The sequence below is a fragment of the Pseudorca crassidens genome, chromosome 9 (genome assembly GCF_039906515.1).
Source record: "Pseudorca crassidens isolate mPseCra1 chromosome 9, mPseCra1.hap1, whole genome shotgun sequence".
NCBI classification, from domain to species: Eukaryota; Metazoa; Chordata; class Mammalia; order Artiodactyla; family Delphinidae; genus Pseudorca; species Pseudorca crassidens.
Genome location: NC_090304.1, coordinates 861666 through 883213, shown reverse-complemented (window position 1 = coordinate 883213; position 21548 = coordinate 861666). Strand labels below are relative to the sequence as shown.

At 66.9% G+C, this 21548-nt stretch overlaps 1 protein-coding gene across 8 annotated transcripts; it reads right to left on the bottom strand.

Annotated features, from left to right (window-relative positions):
• Window positions 1-1633: 1633 nt before the first annotated feature.
• TSPAN4 (tetraspanin 4) lies at window positions 1634-21491 on the bottom strand. 8 transcript variants are annotated; one of them, XM_067747857.1, is made up of 10 exons: window positions 21026-21333; window positions 16657-16752; window positions 14259-14389; window positions 13263-13342; window positions 5571-5762; window positions 4234-4308; window positions 3240-3341; window positions 3011-3142; window positions 2857-2940; window positions 1634-2109 (listed from the first exon to the last, which is right to left on the bottom strand). In XM_067747857.1, exons 4-10 carry the CDS (start codon window positions 13323-13325, stop codon window positions 2041-2043), a joined length of 717 nt encoding a protein of 238 aa, XP_067603958.1. In that variant the 5' UTR covers window positions 13326-13342; window positions 14259-14389; window positions 16657-16752; window positions 21026-21333; the 3' UTR covers window positions 1634-2040. The 8 variants fall into 8 exon arrangements, with proteins under 8 accessions (XP_067603958.1, XP_067603953.1, XP_067603956.1 ...); XM_067747852.1 differs by lacking the exons at window positions 14259-14389; window positions 21026-21333 and adding an exon at window positions 21359-21491; XM_067747855.1 differs by lacking the exon at window positions 14259-14389 and having other exon boundaries at window positions 21026-21070.
• Between the last annotated feature and the right edge of the window lie 57 nt (window positions 21492-21548).

Genomic DNA, 21548 nt, shown 5'->3' with positions numbered 1-21548 from the left:
AAGCAGATGGATCTGCACGTGATGGTGCTGCTGGCTGGACCCGCTGGTCAGACGCTGTGCGTGAGCCCAGGGTGCAGCGGCTGTGGGACGTGACTGGGGGAGGGTCCTAAGGGACATGTATCTGTCCTCGGGGTCAGGGCCTGGTCGGGAGGGGAGCAGGAGGCCATTGCACTGGGAGTGGGCGCTGGGCTGTGGTGCGGGGCAGTCTGCAGGAGTTGGGGCAGGAGGGGGCGAGGCCGGTTGTGGGCCCACAGCGTGCTCGGTGTCTGTGGCTGTGGAGCCAGCTGGGTGACCGGATGCCGGGTGCCTGGGAGGCTCCTCAGCCTAAGCTTGGAGCACGGGGAAACCAGCAAGGGGGGAGGGGGCCTGGGAACCCCACGGAGGCGCGGGCCAGCACGTGGCAGCAGGCAGGGCTGGCCCCGCGTGTCCCAGTGGGACCTCAGTGGAGTCGGGGCTGCCAAGGCAGCTTGGGGGCCATGAGAGAAGCTGAGCCAGGGCTGGGCGTGAGGGTCTGGTGCCCGCAAGGCTGCGCCTGAGGCGCGCGGGGATGACCGAGCACAGGCGAGCAGCGGCTTTCCCCGAGCAGAGCCGGAGAGGTGCGAACGGGGACCTGGGCAGAGGACAGAGGGCGCTGGCAGGGCTGGGGGACAGCTTGGCTGGACTGTGCTCACTTCCTTCCTGCTTGTTTGCTGTCGTGCCTGAGGACAGTTTGGTTTTGGTGCGTGAACCGCTAACTCTGACTTCTGCTGGAACGGTCCCCGGCGTTCTGGTGGCTTCCGTGGAGTGAGGACAGGGGAGGCCGGGGGGGCGTGCGGTGGGGGTCCAAGGGCCAGGAGGGGCCGGGCACCTGGTGGTCTGGATTGTGCCGGGGTCAGTGCCTTGCTAGGCATCACCAGGCAGGTCTGCCACACAGCAAGGATGCAGAGGGGGTGGGGCCGCGGGGCCGGCAGGAGTATGGGCTGGAAACTGAGAGTATGGGGTACCAGTTGGTGGGTCAGATGCCCCACAGCTTGTGAGGCCCTTGGGAGGGGACCACCCCCCAGCCTGGACCCCCAGACCCACCACCCTCCTCACTCCCCGTCAGTTCTGTCCTCAGGAAGCCCCGCCCCACCTTTGAGGTGGTTTGACACAGTTTGACCGTTTCTCTGATTCTGGGCCTTGTGACAACTGCTTCACTGCCAACAGCCTACTTACTTGCAAAATCCGTGAGTGATACTTAAGGGACAAAGTTCCCAGGAACGAAACAGGAATAGAAAGAGAACAGGAAAGATGGAGCTGAGCTCCATTTTGGGAGGACACCCCTGGGGGAGGGGGAGGCCCTGAGGCTGGATGGGGCCCCCCCACGCTGGGAGAGGGGTGTCCGCAGCACGGGCCGTGGGCGGGTCAGTGAGGCTCAGGGCTGTTCTCTGCCACGGCTTGGAGCCAGCCTCACTGAGGTTCTCTTGCCATCCTCTGCGGGCGCAGGGGCCACCGTCTGCCTGGCCAGGGAGCTCCCCCTGCTGGGCCCACGCACATCCCGGAGCCCCACTCCGGGCACCAGGCCGGTATCGGTGGCCAGAGGATCCACGGCCACACAGGGCCTGCCTGGTGTGGCCCCCCCGGGGTCAGGGCAGTGAGAGACACGGCTCGGGGGCTGCTGCCCACACACTTTATTAAGACGCACGCAGAGCCGGCCGCGGCCCCGCTGTGGAATGTGGGTGGACGGGGCTGCAGACCCGCCTCAAGCACCAGGACCAGTGGTCAGTCCCCCACCTCCCACCCCAGCCCCCCGCCCTGCACAGGGCTGAGGGGGAGCACACTGCTCTGGAGGGTACCTGGGTATAAGAAGCGTCAGAAGCCCCTCCCGACTGCCGCCCCGGCCACGCGGCGGCGCTCACAGGCCTGGCTGGCAGCCCTGGGGGCTCTGGCTGCCCGGTCCTCCCGCCCCCATGCCTGGGCTGGTGAGAGGTCCTGTAGCGGGAGACGCAGGTGGGGACACGGTCATCTCCCCAGGGGCGACGTCCTTCGGCAGCAAAGCAGGGGTGGCGGGCAGCTGGCAGCCTACGCACAGTAGGTGTCAGCCTTCACCACCTGGCAGTACATCGTCATGGCAAAGGTCAGGCCCAAGATCTGTGGGGAGAGGCGGGGGCTGGGCAGGGCTGCTCCAGGGACGACAGCCCGCGGCAGGCACCCCAACCCCAAACCACAGCTTCCCAGGTGGCCTGGAGCCCCCTTCCCTGGGGAAGCCTCGGGTAGAGCCTGCCCCCCACGGGCCCCTTGGGCTCAGCCCCAGACCCGCCTTCCCTTTGGGTTGGGCTTGGCCACCCTGGGCTCCGCTGGTGGTCTCAGGGCCTACGGGTTCCAGGCTAGGGCCCCCGCAGCTGCCCTCTGCCCCTCACCCCTTAGGGAGTGTCTGTCTGGGACCCCTGTCTGCACCCCACAAACAGGAGCTCCCCCAGGGTCCTGGCACTGGGGTCTTGCATGGGGGTTGGGGAGCAGAGGCGGGCTGGCTGGACTTCACACCAGGGCCTGGGCTGCCCACTTCACTCTGCACTGGGCAGTCCTGTGACCACCACCCACCACGGCCACTGGGTAGGGCCTGCAGGAATGGGGCTGGCACGTGGGCCCTTAGTAGAGGCGTCCAGTCTGTGCTTCCGTCCACGCGGAGACGGCAGGGCCCTCTGCTCAGGAGTCTGGGGCAGCCTGTCCTCTGAGGCGTCCAAGGTCACCTCCCCGTGGACATCGTCCCTGACTATCCCTGTGAGCCCCACCTCCGCCTGGGGACCCACACTCGTCTGCTGCTTTGTTCCCTGGGCTCAGGGCCTTCACACACATGCTGGGGGACCGGGGCCCGGGCCGGGGCGGGTCCCCGCGCACCTGAACCAGTGCTGTGCACAGCCCGAAGACACCCACGGCCAGCAGGTTCTCCTGGAGCCACACCTTCACCGTCTCGTAACACGGCTGCGGGAAGAGCAGGCGTCACGGGGGCGCGAGGCCGGCCCTCCACCCCCAGTCCCGGGGCCAGGCTCACCGCCTTCCACCAGGTGCCGGGCGCGTGCAACCCGCAGCTCTCGCTGAACTCCAGGCAGCAGGAGTCCGGCACGCGCGTGGCGTTGTAGACCTCGAACCAGTCAGTGTAGTTGGAGACCCCGCAGCAGCGGAACTGTGGGAGAGGTGAGCAGGGACTGTGCGCCGGAGGGGGACACGCCCCTGCCCCGGCCACGCCCCCCGCCTACACGCCCGGCCACGCCCCGACTCACGTCTGTCTGGATGATGCTCCAGGCGTTGGTGAGGCCCACGTTACCGGGGGTGCCATACAGGTGTAGGCCCTTTTTCAGGTCCTGCTGTGCATACCTGTCGATCTGCAGGACAGCAGGGCCCCTGTGGCCAGCTCCACCTGCCTCGTCCCGACCCCGGCCCGCCCCGGCCCCCTGTGCCTTTTGTCCCCCTCCCTGCGGTCACCTCCTCCCAGAAGTGCCACCAGGCTCTGGCCTTTGCCCCAAGGTCTCCCTGGGCCTCCCGTGGTGCCGAGCACGGGATCCAAGTCAGACACGTTAGTTAACGTACAGATGGAGACGGACGGGCACAGAGACCCTCGGGGCTGTGTCTGCGCACACCGGTTACAACCCACACGGCTCCGTGCTGCCAGCCGAGAGGGCCCGGATCTTGGTTCCTAAGAGCATTCGCTCTCCAATAAAGGAACCAGGCTCCCTGGAGAAATGGCCGATTCCAGGGCTGGGGCAGGGAACCCCCAAGATGGGCCTGGAGCGTCTTCTACCACCAGAAAGGAGGGAGGTGCTCTGAGAGGCACGTAAGGGACGCGGGAGCCGACAGAGCTCCAGCCGCCAAAGCCAAACCGGATGAGCAAAAAAATAACTGTCTTGGAGTATAACCCAGAGGATAAAACAAACACACGTAAATGAGCCCTCACTTGTGTAAGTGAGCAACTGAAGGGGAGTGGGGGATGGGAGCTTTTTCCCCTCCAGCTGACACGCAGCTGAGACAGCGGGGGACCCAGCCCGGGCCTCCTGGGAGCTCAGACACCTTTCTGGAGCCTCCAGGCCCGGCCTCCTGGGGCTGCAGTTAGAAGCAAACCCACGGCCCGGCTCCCAGTGTCTGTCCACGCAGAGCTGGGCGTCCCTGGCGTGGGTTCTCGGCCCCTCCTGCCTCCTCGCCGCCCACGCCGCCTGGGCCTCGCTGGGGGGTGGGGGGGGGGAACACCCACACCCACACCCGAAGCAGAGGCAGCCGTACCTTGTCGGTGTAGGCGAAGAAGAGGATGGCGAGGGAGGCCTCCAGCAGGAACACCAGCAGCAGCAGCACGAAGAACTGAGGGTGGGGAGGCCACAGCCTCAGCGGGCCAGCCCCCAACCTGCGACAGGCGCCCCCAGCCAGGTCTGCAGCCTGGGGACCGCCAGGCCCCTGGCCGCTGCGCCACCTCTCTCGGAACCCTCCCGTCTCCATCCCAGGGGCCGTCGTCTCTCGCTTGACCTTTAAGCACATGTGTGTGGCCCGCGCCTGTGTCCTTGTGATGGGCAGCCGGGTGGAGGGACGCCCCGGGAGGCCCCATCCAGGGAGTGGGTCCAACTGCAGTGACCCCTCCCAGCCCCCAGGTCACGTCCCCAAGGGCAGCCGGGGGGGGGCAGTGCCCACTCAGGGAGGACCAAGCTGGAGGAGCCATGACCCCTGACTGCTCAGACAGCTCACAGAGTGGGAGACTCCACTCGGGCACCCACAGAGGCACAGCCCTGACGCCACAACCAAGCTGAGCAGTGGAGCCTGCCGGCACCTCCTTTCCCGCCACATCGCTCCCCCAGAAAGGAGGGCGGGGGGCAGGGCCAGAAGCCAGGGTAAGTGGGGCACACCGCTCTTTGAAGCCCCACTGGCCCCATGGGGCCCCTGGACAGAGTGGGGAGAAGGGACAGGGCCAGGGAAGCGGGCCCGGTCCTCTCCTGGGGTGCCCGATCTTGTCCCCCCTCAACCTGGGCCCACACTGCCCCAGCAGGCACCAGCCTCCGAACTCCAAGTCACCCCGTGGGAAAGGCCAGGGTCGGGGCCCCACCCGCGCCCCAGCTTCCTCCTTCATCCAAGGGGCCGAAGCCACACCCTACCCGCTGCTCCGAGGGGTCCAAGCCCCGACGGGAACATCTGGCACGTGCTGGACACTTGCGGAAGCTGCACAGATGGGGACGTGCCCTCTGAGACCCTCTGGAGGCCCCACCCGTGACGAAAGCCCCATTTGAAGCAGGTGATTTAGGACCTGGGTGGCAGCCAGAGGCCTCTGTGCTGGGCACACTGATAGGTAGGGAGCCCGGCCCAGGGATCATTTTCCTCCATTATCTGTGATTAACATTCCCGCCTCTAAATCCATCTCCAAAGCTGAGGGTCCTGGGGGGCCAAGAGGGCTGGACAGGAGCTGGAGAGGGAGTCGTGGGAGAGGGGGTCTTGGAGGAAACAGGCCCAGTATCGGCTGGAGGGGCCCTGCCCGGCACACGTGTGTGTCTGTGTCTGTGTCCCTCAGGGGAGGCCTCCCCCGAGCACCACCACCCCCCCACCGCGGCCCGCCCGGCGTGCCCCTCCCCCGGACTCACAGTGAGCAGAAGGCATTTGTTCTCCTTGATGGCCCCGATGCAGCCCACAAAGCCGATGGCCATCACAAAGGTGCCGGTGACAATAAGCAGGTTGGCGGCTGACAGGGACGGGAAGGAGGAGGACAGGGTGGCGAAGTTCCCCTGCGTGGCCGCCAGCCAGATGCCGACGCCGAGGATGCCGCAGCCTCCCAGCTGGGCCCAGGACAGGGCGAAAGGGACAGGGGGGCAGGAGGTGAGCAGCCCACCAGATCCCTGTGGGCGAGCCCGGGCACCCTCGCTGCCTTGCTGACCTCCCAGTCTCGTCCTGTTATGGGGGCTGGATCCCCCACACACACCCTCGGCCCCAGCTCTTCCCTAGGAGGTGCAGTCCCTGGAGCTCCTGCCGGCCCGCTCCCTGGCCCCCTCCCCTCGACCACTGGAGCTTTTATTGAACTCCATAATTGCTCATTATTACAAAAATCGATTGAGACAGGAGGAAGAGGCAGAGAAGGGCAGGCGGTGATGAATGCGGGGACGGCTCTTGGCCTGGGGGGGGGGGCAGGGGCGAGCCAGCAGGGCGCCGAGGGCGCTATGGCTCCAGACCCCGGGACTCTTGAGCCTCTGGGTCGTCTCCAGATGAAACGGGAGCACGTGTCCAGGCTGGGCCGCGGGCAGGCGGCCCCCACACATGGCTGACCAACCCCTGGACCTACAGCATCCTGGGCCTTGGGAGACCACCTGGGGACTGATGCCTACGGGCTGGCAGCCCTGGGGGCCCTGCCCCACTCAAAACTGGGCATCACATGGGGCCCCGCACCCCCCGGGCCCAGAAGCCTCCTCGATATCTGGCCTTGACCCTGGCAGGGACCCCCCACCCCAGACTCAGGCCGGATGGGCCCTGAGACCCCTGCCTGAGGAGGCTTCCACCTCCCCGTGGGCCTCCCCTCGTGTACTCACTCACCCCACCCCCACCAGCAGGCAGCCCTGGCTACAGGGGTGGGGATGGGGGACGCTGCTCCGCTTTCACTAACGCACCGGGGAGCACACACCGTGCGTGAAGCCGGGCCAGCAAGAGACCGCAATTATGGGGCGGGGGGCGGTGGTGCAGCTCCCAGCCCAACAGCAGCAGCAGCCGCGGGGTCCCCGAGGGGTGGGCGCGCCCGGGGCTCTGGCCCAGGCCTCCCACTGGCGTCTAAGGTCCCTCTGGACCTCGCCCGGAGCTGGCTAAGCAGGCCAGGAGAGCCCCAGTGGGGGTCTGGTCAGCTTAGGGCAAACACAGGGCTTCTCTCTGACCCCCACCCCATCCCCCTTTGCACCTTCCACCAAAAACAAGAGCTTCTGTCTAAAAATTATAAACCACCCACTCTGAACGCTCCTGGCTGAGGGTGGGGCCTGGGTGGCAGCACTAAGCATCCCAGACAGGACAGGGCTCTCGTGCCCTGGCCCGCATCCCATCTGAGCCCTCCTCGGGCGGGGTGGGGGCTGCAGCTCCGGGCGTGTGCCCGGGGGTGGGGTGGGGGGCGTTGGGGGGCCAGCAGCCGGGCTGGGGGCACTGGCAGCGGGTGACGGCCCCGAGGATCCAGCCTCACCGCAGAGCTGGGCTGGGGCACAGCCCCAGGTATGGTGGGGTCTGCTGGCTGTACGGAGATGTGTGTGCCCCCACTTGTGGGATGGGGATGACCCCCGTGTGGCAGGCCCCGGCCAGCGGTGCGGGGACAGAGCTGTCCACGGTGCTGACCGCTGGCAAGGCCACCATGAGGGAGCAAGGCTGGCCACCAGCGCCTCTGGGCACCCACACCTGCCCAGGGGGTGCCGTGATGGGACACAGGCTGGGACACGTGCTGGCTCCCTCAACCCTCCCACCCGACCTGCAGGTGAGGAACGGGGAGCTCTCCAAGGACGCCGGGGGGAAGGCTGAGCTGGGAGCAGCCAGCGGGGCCCTTGCAGACCTGCGCAGGCAGAGGGCTCCCCTGGCCTCTGGCCGGGACTGGGGCAGGGGAGGGACCCTGGGGCAGAGGCCAGGGAGGGCGAGCGTGGGGGCAGCCTCCCCTTGGAGGGAGCTGAAGTCGGGCCACTCTGGCTGCAGGAAACAGCGACCGGCCAGGCTGTCCTGGGCCCTCGCCCAGCCCACACACGTCCGTCCCCTGCAGAGCCCAGCAGCGCCCCCTCTGGGAGGGTTACGTCTCCGGGCTGAGCCCCCAGGCCAGGGCCCCAGCGGGGTGGGTGGGGCTGCCTCTGAGCAGAGAGGAGAATTGTTATTTAAAACCAAAGGGCTGCCCAGCTGGCTCTGCCTTCAAGGGCAGCGCGGATGGCTCCAGTCAGCAGGAAAATGAGCCCCTCCGAGCTCCCTGGCCCCGTGGGGACGCGTGGAAGGGCACGGGGAGGATACCACGGCAAAGTCACTGTGGAGGCGGTGGGGGGGGGCGTCCGGGTCGGGGGTATCCTGGAGGGGCTGGGCGCTGCCCCCAGCCTTGGTGGAAACAAGATTTCTTCAATTAAGACTCCACAAAGCATCCTCACCTCCAGCTCCGAGGTGGCAGGAGAGACACCCGCCGGCTCTCACCCAGGTGCTGCCGTCACACGCACTGTGACGCGGACACACAGCCCACGTCCCTCACCATCACACAGTTTCACCCAAACACGCACACACGTCACCGACGCGCTGCCCCGAAGCCCCAGGCGCCCCTTGTTCCAGCACATCACAGTCACCAGAAGCCCAGCACTCACGGGACGCATGCGCGTGGCTAATAAAACTACCTGTAATTTTGAAATCTGCATAGGCAGCTTTTAAAACATTTTGGCAGGAAGATTACAGCCTCCAAGTACAGGAGAAGATGGGCCCTGTTGGACCCAGACAGGACATCCAACTCAGGACAAGTGGGGCTGAAGTCCTGGGAAGGCTGGGCACTCCAGGTCCCTCCCAGGACACGGTGGCCGGGACGTCAGCAGTGGGGCCACCCCCACCCTCCCCGTGTCCCACGCTGCACATCCCCAGCCCCACTCATCGCTGCCTGGGCCAGACAGAGGCCCAGGCGGGGCCCAGGAGCAGACCCCAAGCCCACGACAGCCTGGGAGACGAGCCCAGCCCGCCCACCGGGGTCCCCCGTCCCAGCCCTGCGGTCACCGGGGCCTCCCTGTCTCCCTCGCACACACCTGGGGCGCACACCCTGCCCACCTGTCCCCACCGGAACCCAGCCCATTGCCTGGCATGTCCTCCCCACTTCCTGCTGTCTCTCTTCTTGTCCACACATTCTGGGGGCTGGCCTAGGTCTTGACAGGTGGGGCCACTTGGTGAGGCCCATGTGGGGAGGGTACCAGCCGGCCCTCCACTGCTGCCCCTCCAGCCACATGGCTCAGGGTGGCAGATGGCCGGGCAGCTGGCCAGGTCCTTGGAACGGGGTGGAGGGCTGGGTGCCCACAGGGGCCAAGCCTGTGTCCAGAAGCCCCTCCCCCGGCAGCCTGCACAATCTTGGGGTGGGGGCCGGGCATGGTGGGGTGACACGCCCCTCCCAGCCAAGAACAGCCACAGGAGACGGGGAGAACACATCTCTACGAAGTTCAAGAATGGCAAAATGTATCCCCTGTGCCAGAAGTGACGTCTGCAAGGGCCCAAGGCCGGGGCTGGGGGGACTGAATGCAAGGGCTCAGGGACCATCCTGGCTGGGTGCCGTTCCCCCGGTGACATCTCCTCAAGCTGCCCACTGACATCTATGCAACGACTGTAATCAGTTTCCTTAAGCTCCAGCAAGCCCCACATCCCCCCAGGCTCCAGCCCATCAGGTAGGTGGCCCCACTGACCGGGGACCCCCTGAGGCTGGTGTCCAAGGAGGAGGAGCGGTGCCTCAGGGCAGCCGGGGAGCAGACAGGGGGCAGGGCCTACGATGGCGAGGTGCGACCGGGCCCCCAGGCCTCTCCCCTGCCCCCGGCCCCGCTTAGTGGCTGAGGCCACACCTCTCTGCCCCAGACAGAACTCCCAGAGCCCCCGACCACCTGCTGCCACCCACTCCCTAATGGGAGCGGGACGGTTCAGAAAGGGATGCTCACGCGGGACCGACATCTTGTGGCATACTGACCCCTGACCTGACCAGGACGGCCAAGGACCCCCGCTTCGGGCTGCCCACCCACCCCGGCTCGGGGTCCCCAGGCAGCAGGACCCCCACTGCCCTGCCCCAGCCTGTTGCAGGAAGAAACCGGAGCCAGAACACACAGACGCCCTCAGCACCTCCAGAAGGCTGGGGCCAAGAGGAGTCACGGGGTCTGAGGTCTGCAGGCCCCCGGCCTGCGCCGGGACCTCCGGCAGGGCACCCTGCACGTGCCTGTTTCCCCGACTGCGGCGGGGCTGGGGGAGGTGTTCCCACAGCCCTGCACAGCCCTTTGCCAGCATCTTCCACCGGTCTCGGCGTCTTGCCCAGAGGCCAGCGACAGCAGACCAGGCCTCGGTCTGTAGCTCATCAAAGGGGAAAACCAAGGCCCCCCTGTGGTGCTGCTGGGGAAACTGAGGACCCCAGGAGGGCAGGACTTGCCCAGAAGCCTGGGCGGCAGGCAGGGCTCAACCCCCAGCCCAGCCACACAGACAGACCCTGGCCACACTGCAGGGGGAGGAGAAGCAGGGAGGGGCCCAGATGCAAGACCAGGAGGCGCGCCTGCCAGGGAAGCAGGGAGCCGGGCCCTCAGCTGGGCAGGTGCGGGCTGGGCTGCACGGCTGAGGCTTGGGTGCGGCCCCCCGGCCAGGGGGGCCCAGAAGCACCTTCCCCTTTCAGAGCCAGCCCTGCCTCTGCCCAGGACCGACCCCAGACCAACAAGACCGCCCCTGGGGCCACAGAAACTGCCCCTGGGGGAGCCCTGAGCACCCACCCAGAGCTGGAGAGGGGGAGGGAGAGCGCCCCAGGGGGCGCACACAGCCCTACTCACCAGGAGACACCCCTGACTCAAGGACCCTGGCCCTAAGCTGCCCACCACCTGTGCACGCCTGCAGGAGGGCAGCTGTGTCCCCAGTGGAGCTGTCCCTGCCCTGTGAGGGCCTGGATGCCGCAGGAGGGCAGGTGGAGGTCTGGGGGTCAGTTGGCACAGGGGCCTCTCCTCCCCTGGGCGCCCCCTGCTGCCCGCCGGCACCTTCTTGGCTCCCTGTCTCAGGGCACCCAAGCTGCAGTCCCTGGTGACAACGGGCAGGCGTGTTTCCTCTCCCGAGATGGGCCAATGACCCACAGGCCACGCAGGACCAGGCAGATCCACCCCAGTACAGATGGGTGATGCTTTCCAGCGCCAGTGGTACCTGAGGCTGGAGGCCTCAACCCTGCCCTTCCAGTCCCCATCCAGAAGCCCCCAGGGAAAACCCCGCAAACAGGGCGCACAGAGTCAACTAACTTCAGAGCCCGCCCCTCCCCCATCCTCAGCCGGGGGCGCTGCCCCGCACTGGGGACAGAGGGGGAGGGGCGGGCTGGCGTTGCCGGAGGAGGCGAGCTTAGGCCTGGGAAGAGAGACCTGCCAGGCGTGCAGGTGCCCAATGGGGCCAGGTGTGAGTGACAGGGCCTTGCGGGGGATCTGCCTATGGACAATGGGGGCTCTGAGGTGACTCCTGAAGGAAAGGGGTGCCCAGCACGGGCTGGGGGGCAGGAGGAAGCCACGGGGAGGTCACTGCATCTTGACCTCCAAGCAGGTCCATGGGCTGGAATCCTCACTCCCACTTCCCCTCAGTTCCTCCCAAGTGGGAAATGGGGGGGGCGGGAAACCTACTCCTCCTGCGGGGACTCTGCACCCCCAGACAGCAAAAGAGCCAGGCTCTGGGGGAAGGGGTGCTCTAGCAGCAAGGGCCTAGTTGACAGCTGCACAGGGCCCGGGGGATGGATGTCCCGCCAGCCCCCCGACCATGCTCACCACCCCGGCCTCGGCGTGTTTCCCATGGGCCCCCTCTCTGACTCCCAGGCCTCGAACCCCTCTGGGCACAAAGGTGGGGTGTGGAGAGACCAAGACAGCACACTGGCAGGGGCCCAGTTTGCTTGGCTGGGGAGTGTAATTGGATAATAAAAGGGAACTGGATTTTCTAGCCCAGGAGGGGATCCCAGGGGGTTCCTGAATTGTTCTTTCCTGCGATGAGAACGTCATCCACGGCAGGAATCAGTGGAGTGTGTCCGCCCTGCAGCTGGTACGGAGGCTCCTTCAGGGTTCACAGGGCAGATACAGTTCGGCCTGGGGGCCCATAAGGGTGGGCTGCTCTCAGAGCACAGGCCCCCTCAAGGGGCCCCCTCTCGTTTACCGGGCAAACAGGTACCCGGGTCACTGGGGAGGTCAGGGAAGGGGAGAAGCAGGTCCTGCCCACCACCTGGGACCATCCCCCACACCCACTGCCCATCCCCCAGTCAGTCCACCACCCTCACTGCTCACCACCATCATACCTACGGCTGCCAGCTCTGGTCACACTGCCTAAGGCACACTGACCCTGCTAGCAGCTCACTGCTCACTACGCTTGTGCCCACTGCATCTGGTCAATGTCCCCCGCCAAGAGAAAACAGTCACCTCTGCACATGCCTGGACACAGCTCCAGCTGTACCCACCTCTGCTGCTGGCTCCTGGCCTCTCGGGGGGCTCCTCCGCTCTGGGCCCGGGCCTTGCCCCTCCCAGGAGCCCCTTGCAGAGAACAACTCTTCGGGTGACTGCCTCGGGAGGGGGCAACTGGGGCAGGAGCCCCCCAGGCTGGCCACCCGTCCCAGCAACCCTCCCACTTCCCAGGCCAGAGTCCAGGAGAGAAGGGATGTGCAGAAATGCGGCCCGGTTTCTGAGCATTTCGCCTTAACTGGACCTCATGCAAATGAGCTTACAATTGACAGCCTCCTTCTGGGGTCCAGAGCCCAGGCAGGAGAGGAAGCCATGCCCCCTCATTCCCAGTTGTGGCAGAAGGGTGGGAGCAGAAAGTGACCTTGGCATCAGCTCTCCACCAACCCTCCCCCAACCCAGCCAGTGGGGCCCAGGCCTGGCCAGGCATGCTCTAGTTGCTCAGGTGTGACACCTGCCACAGCCCGAGCCCAACACCCTCCCTGCCCTTTGGGTCTGGGTGGCAACTGTGTCCTCCGGTTTGGGGGGACGGGGGCCACCCTGTAGCACCAATACCTCTACCCTGGACACAGGCACCTCCTCTGAGCAAACCCAACCCACCTCAGCGAAAGTTATGAAAGCCCCGGTCTCCCGCCGACTCCTCATCCCGCCCAGGGTCTGGTCCAGCCGGAGGGTTCACCCACATACACCCTCTCCCTTCCCTGCTTCGGGAGGCTGGGGACCGTCTCCCCTACCCCCCGCCCAGCCCCTCCCCAACTGCGGTCCCTGGAGCCAGGAAGGCCGGTCTGCAGGGGAGGCGAGTGCAGAAAGGACATGGTCTGCGCCCACGAAGAGGAAGGGAAGGGGCGGGAGAGGAAGGCACCAGCGGCTCAGCGCACGGACAGGAGCTCACACCCGGTAGAGGCCAGGCGCAGGGCCCCACGCCGACCTGCGGCAGGTGCGGGACACGGCCGGTCTCAGGAAGAGACAGAGAGGGCAGAGGACGCGGGGCGGCCGCCCACAGGGCAGAGGCCCGGCGGACCCCAGCGGCACCGGAAACCCTCCCCAGGGGCCGGTCCAGCCCTGGCCCCCGGCGACCCCAGGCACACCCCCCAGTCCGCGTCGCGGGTGTCCCCCCCCCCATTCCAGCGCGAGCAGCGACCCCGGGGCCCCGCCGCCACTCACCCAGAAGAGCAGGTTGAAGGCGAACATGAGGTACTTGACGCCCTGCAGGCAGCCGCGCGCCATGCTGCAGCGCTTCAGCTCTAGGAGGAAGATGAAAGACAGGTCCAAGTAGAAGACCACGTACTTGCTGCCCTTGGGCGACGTGTAGCGCGCCTGGGCCGCCTTGGGGCCAGGGTTGGCGTGCAGGCCAAAGAAGGGGCCGCCGCGCGCGAAGCCCGGCTCCTTGCCCGGCGGCGACGGGCTGCGCCGGTACGTGGACTCGTCCGTGCTCGAGCGGCGCATCGCGCGGAGCCGCCGGGGCCGCCCCACGCTCCGCGCCCCGGCCCGCGGTGGCACCGGGCGCGCCGCTCCGCTCGGACCCGCGGCGGGCCCGGGACACCGGCCGGCCCGCCGCAGCCCCGGCCCCGGCCCCGGCCCCGCCCCGCGTTCGCCCGCCCGCCCGCCTGCCAATCCTCGAAGGCCCCGCCCCCGCGCGGACCCCCTCCACGCCTCGCCGCCCCGCCCCTCAGATCCGACCGCTCCGCCCCGCGCCGGCCAATCGCAGCCCCGGGACGGTGCCCCCGCGCCGCCCTCGGCCCTCGGCCCGCGCCTGCGTCCCTCGCTCCCTTCCCCTTCCCCGTCCGGCCCGGGAAGCGCGGTAGGGAACTGGGGGCGGGCGTCCAAAGAGCTCTCAGTCCCGGTTGCGAAGGGCCGGGCCTTGCCCAGAAGCCGCAGCGCGCCGGGACCCCAATGCCGGCCGGGCTCTGAGGCCTCCGACCGCAAGCGAAACGCAACGCGCTATACAAATAAGGGGTGACCCAGTTGCTGTCTGGTGGCGAGTAGCGGCATCTCCGGCCCGGGCCCCTGGCCCAGATCGAAGTAGCGCGGGGAACGCAGCTGGAACCCACCGGGGGTGCACACTCTCCAGCGGCCCACCCTGGGCTGAGCGAGCGCTGCGCGGGGACCCCAAAGCTCCCGCAGCTCACATAGGACAGGGGTCAGCCTGGGGGATCCAACCTGGTGGGCGGTCCTGGGAGAGGCAGCAGAGTTGAGGTTTGAAGGACAAGCCCCTCAGAGGGGCCAGGGCGAGGGAGAACAAGCGGGGAGGGTGCTCTGGGGCACCCTGGGTGCCCAGAGGGTAGGTCACTCTGTAAGGCATGAAGGGAGGTTTTCAGACTTAAAGGGAGGGGCTGGACACACAGGAGTGCAGGAGTCATCACTGGGCACCCAGAGACAGGCCGCATGCAAGGCTGGCGGCCCACTCCAGGCCCAGAGCTCACGCAGGCCCCCCTGTCCTGCCATGGTCCCATCTCCCTGGGCAGGGAGCAGGCCCGGCCTCACCGGCATGTGACATGTGCCCGTGACACATGTCACACAGGACCCTTCTCTGGTTTGACGCTCTGCTGCCACTGTCTTGAAATTCTCCATTATTTTTTTTTTTTTTTTTTTTTTTTGTGGTACGGGAGCTTCTTACTGTCGTGGCCTCTCCCGTTGCGGAGCACAGGCTCCGGACGTGCAGGCTCAGCGGCCATGGCTCACGGGCCCAGCCGCTCCGTGGCATGTGGGATCCTCCCGGACCGGGGCACGAACCTGCGTCCCCTGCATCAGCAGGCGGACCCTCAACCACTGCGCCACCACGGAAGCCCTCTCCGTGATTTTTGACCAAGAGGCCCTGAACTTCATTTGGCACCAGGCCCTCCCAGACACATCCACACAAGCCAGGTGACAGGGACACATGATGCTGCAAGGCCCCTTGCACCGGTGGTGTGGTGTGCACACGTGCTGCCGTTTAGACAGACACACGCCAGGCGCAGCCTAGAAGTCAGAGGTGGGGAGACTTCCCTCAGCTGTGCCTCCACAGCCCACCCATTGGTGGAGGCCCTGGGCCGTGTGGGGAGGACCTCAGCATGGGGCCCAGATGCCTCCTCCCCATCTGCCCTGGGCCTCTCAGCTCAGCAGGGGAGCCAGGCTTGGGGGAGAGTGGCCACAGGCGTGGATGCAGCCTGCACCCTGGACTGGGTCTTCCCAGTCACTGAGGCCGCCCACTGGTGGCGTCCACACCATCGGATGGTCCCAAAAACTAAAGTCCAAAGAGGGAAGGACTCGCCCAAGGTCAGCAGAACTCAGATGGGAGAAGAGAGGAAAAGAAGTCGGGGAATAAGAAGGAGGAGGAAGGTGGGGGGGGGGAGGCCCGTCAGTGACAAAGTGACAGACTGAGAGAGTGAGAGGTGCCCGAGGTAGCATGTCTGGGGGATGTCTGCTGGGCTGGGGGCCCAGTGAGGTCTGGCAGCCCTGCGGGGCCCTGAGGACCACTGCACCAGTCCTGCGCTGCCCCGGCGGGCTCTGAGGAGAACTGCAGCTCAAGCCCCCAGGGCGGTGTCCTTGCAAGGTCCTCCCTGAGCCCAGCTGGCCCTGGTAGGGAGTGGGGGCAGGAGAGCCCCAGCATCCCCACCCTGCCCACATGCCAGCCAGCCTGGGGCTTCCCACAGTCCCTCCACCCTGTCCTCCGCCAAGGATTCTTTGGCGTGTCTGGACCCCTGGAAAGGGATACAGCGGTGCCCACGCGCCAGGGGCCCAGTGAAGAAGTGAGCCTTGCAGGGCCCCCATCTGGGTCCCGTAGAGACCACTGGCCGCAGCTCTGCCCAGAGAGCAAGTGGCAGCCGGTGACCCCTGGAGATCCTGGGGAACTCCAGCAGCCTCTTGCTATCTTTCCCTTGGCCCAGCTCAGGCAGCCCCACGCACCCAAGCTAGGGATGGACACTCAGGGCCCCGAGGGTCGCAACGCACGAGAGGGCCTGCGCTCAATATGCACACTGGACACAGGAGAGCTGACGAGGGCTGAAGGACATGTCTGTCTCCCCAGCCTGGTCACAGGCAGGGCCTCTGAGGACAAGGGTGGGGTCCTCCCCCCGTTGCCCGTCCTCTGCTTCATCACACTGCAGCTCAGGGCGGGGGTGGAAGGGTGGCCTGGGTTCCCACGATGGGGCCCAGCACCCAGGCTGCCCTCTCCCCAGCCTCACTCAGCCAACACCATGCCAACGCCCCCAGAACTCCTGCCGAGCCCTCTGTTTCTAAAACCTGCACCCATCACCCCAAGTGAGCCTGTGAGTCTGAGCTGAGATTAAACCAGAAAACCACCAAGGACGCCAGGGACAATGGCAATGAGGACGTGAGCACATCAAGGCCACGAGTGGGGTGCTTCCCAGCCCCCAGGAACCCTGTCCTCAAAGTCCAGCCGTTCCTCCAGCAAGGGGACCCCGGTGAGACATGCTGAGAGGGTGACAGCTGGCTGGCTCAGCCTCGGTCTGTCCCGGGACCAGGAGAGTATCCAGCCAGCAAGGCCCTTGGGCCAGGCGTGGGGGAGACCAGGAGGCCACCCAGCACTGCCCCCACTGCCCCACGGGCCGCGACGTACCTGGGTTTGCGGCAGGGAAGAAGGTAGGCGGTGCCCGGCGCCCCTGAAGGCTGGCCAGGCGGCAGGTGAGCAGTCAGCAAGGCCAAAGCCGGAGCTCTGTGGAAGGAAGACGGGCAGAATGGAGGCCGTGCTGCACCTCATTCCCAGCCTCTGTGGGGCTCTCCACTCAGGACCAGGTCCCTGCAGGGGCAGTGGGGGCTGAGTGGTGGTGCACTCAGACTCAGGGGGCCAGAGCACCAACCAGCGGCCCAGACCGGGGGGCTGCATCCCCACCCTCTGTTCACTCAGCCTTCTGAGATGCCCTGGCAGACACGAGAGTACCCACATGCAGACATGCACACAGAGAAGACACATGTTCAGAGTTGGGGACACACACACGGACTGAGGGCCGTCCAGCCCCCAGCGGTCCTGGAGCCCTGAGACCCGCCGGCATTGTCCACTCATTCTGAGGTGCCCTGCACCCCACGCCCTCCTGGGTTCCCAGCAGACAGATGCCATGAGCCACCAGCCTTACGCTCTCCCCAGGGAGCCAACAGGCGATGACTCACATGGGGCCGTGAATCTGCCGTTGGCGCTGGAAGGGGGATTCTGTCCTCCCCTACCAGCCAGGGATTGCGGGGGTGGGGTGGGGGGGCAAGCTCACACGCCCCGCCCATCACACCTCACCCCTCAGACCAGAGGCTCCTTGCAGCCTGGGGGTGGAGCAGGTGTCTTTCCAGCGGCTCAGGGGCAGGACGGGACAGCCACACTGGCACATGCCCACCCCGTCACAGCCATGCCCTCGTGGGCAGCCCACTGCCAGCCAGTCCACTCAAACCCACACCTGGGGCAGACATGAAGCCGCTGAGCGGATGGAGGCCCCGGCAATGTGAGACCTGTCCCTTCATTTAGGGGAACGAACAGCACCCACCACGGTGGGGCGAGGAGGCACGTGGGCCCAGGGCCCGGGACCACCCCCCCCAGCAACCGCTGTGCCCGGGGAAGACGCGTCCATGGAGGGGTTTCAGGCCCAGTGACACATCAAGGGCAATGAGTGGGAGGGACGCGCCCCTCCCGTGTTCTTTGATGAACCCCCTGCCCAGGAGCTGAGGGGCCCAAAGCCCATAGCCACAGCACAGAAGCAGAAGACCACGCATCGCAGCCCACCACCCCTCCAGGCCTGAGGCTGCGTCTGCACACCCCGCACCCCCAGACCCGGGCGCCAGGCCCTACTGGGCAGCTCCACCAGCACCCCTCCTGGCCCCCACCCCAGAGGCACCCCTGGACCCGCCATGAATAACCTCCCCGCCTCCTGGCCCCCACAATGCCCCTCCATGAGTCCGGGGCCCCCAGCCGCATCCTGGGCAGCCCAGCCACAAGCCTGCAGTCAGGGTATGGGTGCAGGGCCCGACAGCACCGGGCTGGCCCTCTCCCTCACCCAGGCCCAGCCTCCTCCTCCAGGAAGCCTCCTTGCCCCACACCCTGCTCTGGGCTTCCTTTGAGCACAGGTTCCGACATGCCTGCGTCCCCCGGAATGGCTCGTGCAGCCGGCAGTCAGGATGCGGGCTGAATGAGAAGCCCGTGACAGACCCTCCCGCAGCTGTCCAGCCCTAGGCTGGGCCTTCTGAATTCCCCGGGGCCCCAGGGCGGGGGCAGGCAGGGACCTGGGGGAGCGCGAGCCACACAGAGGTCGTGGGTGCCTACCTGGCCAGACCAGGGTCTAACTCAGAGAAGGACCTCCCCGAACACCAGAACAGAGCTTGCCCCGGAGGCCTTGGAGGCCGGGGGTGGATGGCAGCAGGGCCCGGCCCGGAGCACACACCCCAGCGGGCAGCACAGGCCGCGCGGTGTCGGCCTTCCTGCTGCCACTCCGACCCCCGCAGGCCCCAGAGCCCACCCAGGCCCGCACCCCCTCCCGCCTCCCCCCACCCAAGCTGCAGCCCCTGGGGCTGGGAGACACCCCCTCCAGGGGAGGGGTCCCCGAGGAAGAGGCCGCGGGGGGCCCCAGGCTTTCCCTGGGCCCACCGAGGCCAACCCCAAGCTCAGGGCCCTCCCCTGCCAGCCTGCTGCTCCCGCCGCCCCCAGGCCCCGGGAGCACCCTTCTCCGGTGCCCACAGTGTACGTGCCCCACCTCAGCGCTGACACCCCACCCGCCCCCTCCTGAGCGGTGCCCTCGGGGAGCCCCATGTGGGGCCAGGCTGGCAGAAAATCACATGATCACGTTCCCAAAGGCCATGGGCCCAGCCTGTCCACAGGGTCATTAGGCTGGGCCAGCTCAGCCTCAAGCATGCCTGCAAATACCACCACTCTCGAATACCACCCCGGGGGCTGGGGCCCAGAGGGTTACCGTAGATGCTGCAGGCGGGTGACCCCGTCGGACCCTGGGGAAGCGTCCGATCACCCCGCTCACCCCACCGCGTGAGCACGAGTCTACCCAAGGCAGCCGGGGCTCCGGGCTGAGCCTGGGACCCCCAGGCCCACACAGCCAGTATGGGGACCCTCCAGCTGGGCAGTGTCTGGTTCCACCCACGCTTCACAGATGGGGAAGCGGAGGCTGTGATCCAGGACCAGGGGCCAGGGTCAGCTGACTCCCAGCCTGTTTCCAGGACAACACTCAGGGCCAGAGGCTGTCTGCAGCTAAAACTTCAATCGCTGATTTCCCCTTGTCCCCTGCCTGCCCTGAAGTGACCCTCCTCTAGCAGGAAACAGGGCTCTTGGGTTCCAAACCACAAGTAAGCACAGCCCTCCCTCCCTGTGCCCCCGCCCCTGGGGGCAGGACACCCCATTCTCGGAAAACAAGCGCCTCACTCTCCCTGCCCCACCTCCGGCCCTTCCCAGAGGTCTGGGCCACATCTGTGCTCACACCCCACTGCCCCTGCAGGCAGGCCTGGCCCCGCTCCCCCTGACCCTGTGTGTTGGGCTCTCGGGGCACCCTCCTGCCCCTGCCCACCCTGAGGAGAGCCAGGCCCACGCCCCAGCCTGCCCCCCCACACACACACACGAGGGGGCCAGCTGAGCAGGGGGCAGGGCTGAACTCTGAGGCTCCGCTTGGTCCTTAGGTCTAGCCTGGCCAGGCCTGAGCCAGGGCAGAGTGGAGACGGAGGGTCAAGTGCCCCAAGGGGCCTCTGTGCACATGTGTGTAGGGGACCTGCACACAGGCAGCCACACTGCTCCCCACGGCCTCTCCTGGGAAATCAGGGAGCTGGAGGGAGGAGACTCCCCCCAATCTACACACAGCTCTCAGAATTCCAGGAATGTCAACTTGGCTCTTGGGCCCCTCAGTCTCTGGGAGTAAACAACTTCTGGGGCCAGAGCAGGATGAGGCGGACCATGGGCCCCTCCTCCAGGAAGCCTTCTGCCCACACCCGCTCCTGTTACCCAGATGGCATCCCAGATCCCTCCCCTGTTCCCCTCACCTCCACAGGTGCGGCAGCCTCTACAGCTGAGCCCAGCTCCAACCCCAGGCCACTGTGACTCAAGGCCCCTGCCCCCGCCGGGGACAGGATGTGTCCCGTCAGCCTCGGAAGGGGGGGTATTGGGCAGGGAGGTGGCCTCTGCTCGTGGCTCCGCACGTGGCAGGGTGGGGGATGGCAAACGTCCCTGGGGAGGCTGTCAGGGCCCAGACTTCAGGCGGGCAGAAGCTCTGATCAACCTCTCCAGGACACTGGGGACCCCCATCTCCCTGCCCCTCAACTAAATCCAGACTCTGTCACCCACCCTGAGAGGACTGTCAGGCCCCACCCACCCCAACCAGAAATCCAGACGCCCCAGACCAGCAAATGTGCCCAGACTTTGCATAGGTGCCTAAGTTACAGGGGCCACTGTGAGACACATCTACCTTTCTCAGCCCAAAGCTCACCTCCTCCAGGGAGACTTCCCTGCTTCTCACGGCACACAGCCACAGGATCAGGGGGCTCACCCCAGGCCATTTCCAGAGACACAGCCTCCCCTCCCTTTAAATCCTTCATGGCCCCTGCTCCATCACCTCCAGCTCCGACACCTACTCTGTCCCACAAGTACAGCCTCCAGGCCTCAGCCCATGGGTCCCCTTTGCCGGTATCTGTCCCGCTCCCTCACACACACTCGGGATCCCTTGTCAAGGCTCAGCTCAAAGGACACCACTTCCACGACGACCCCCTGACCACCCTCCGCTCCTCAGAGACCCGACGCTCCCAGATCGCAGGCGCCCGACTCATCAGAGCCTGGCCTGGGACGGGTGCAGCCAGCCCCATCCCGCACCCCCTCGCAGCCCCTCCCCCGGGAAAAAGGCAGGAGGGACAGGGGCGAAGCGGACCGAAGCGGTGCTGGGGGTTGGAGCGGCCAGCTGAGCCCGCCACCCGCCGGGTCACTCGCACCGCGCCCTCCCGCCATCAGGGATACGGGCAACTACCGGGCCGGGACCGTTACTGTGCGGGCGATCGGGCTGGGCGGCGACTCCGAGGGTCCTCCAAACTCAGCGCAAAGACCCCCGGGTGTCCACGGGCAGCGGCTCCAGGTGGAGAGACCCTCCCCCCTTCCTGGTCCCCACTGGCCGCCGGTCAGCCGCTCTCCTCGCCCGCAGCGGGGTCGCCGCGCCCCGGCCCGGCCCGCAACTTGTTGCTGAGACTCGTATCGTGCTCTGCGCTCGGGGCCTGAAATTCGCGCCGGCTCGGCTTGGGCCTGGGCCCGGCTCGGGCGCGCGGGCAGCGGGACCCGGACTGCATCCCCGCTGGGGGCGCTATACCTGCGGGCAGTCAGCTCGTCGCGCAGCTGTCAGTCATGCGGACACGAGAAACGCGAACGCCGCCGCCGGGCCCTTACGGCCCCGCCCGGACGCCGTAGGCCGGGATGTACCAATGTGGCAGGCGGGGGGCGCCGCCTGCTCCTGCCGCGGCCGCACGGGCCTCGGAAACTCGTCGCGGAGGGAAGCGGAC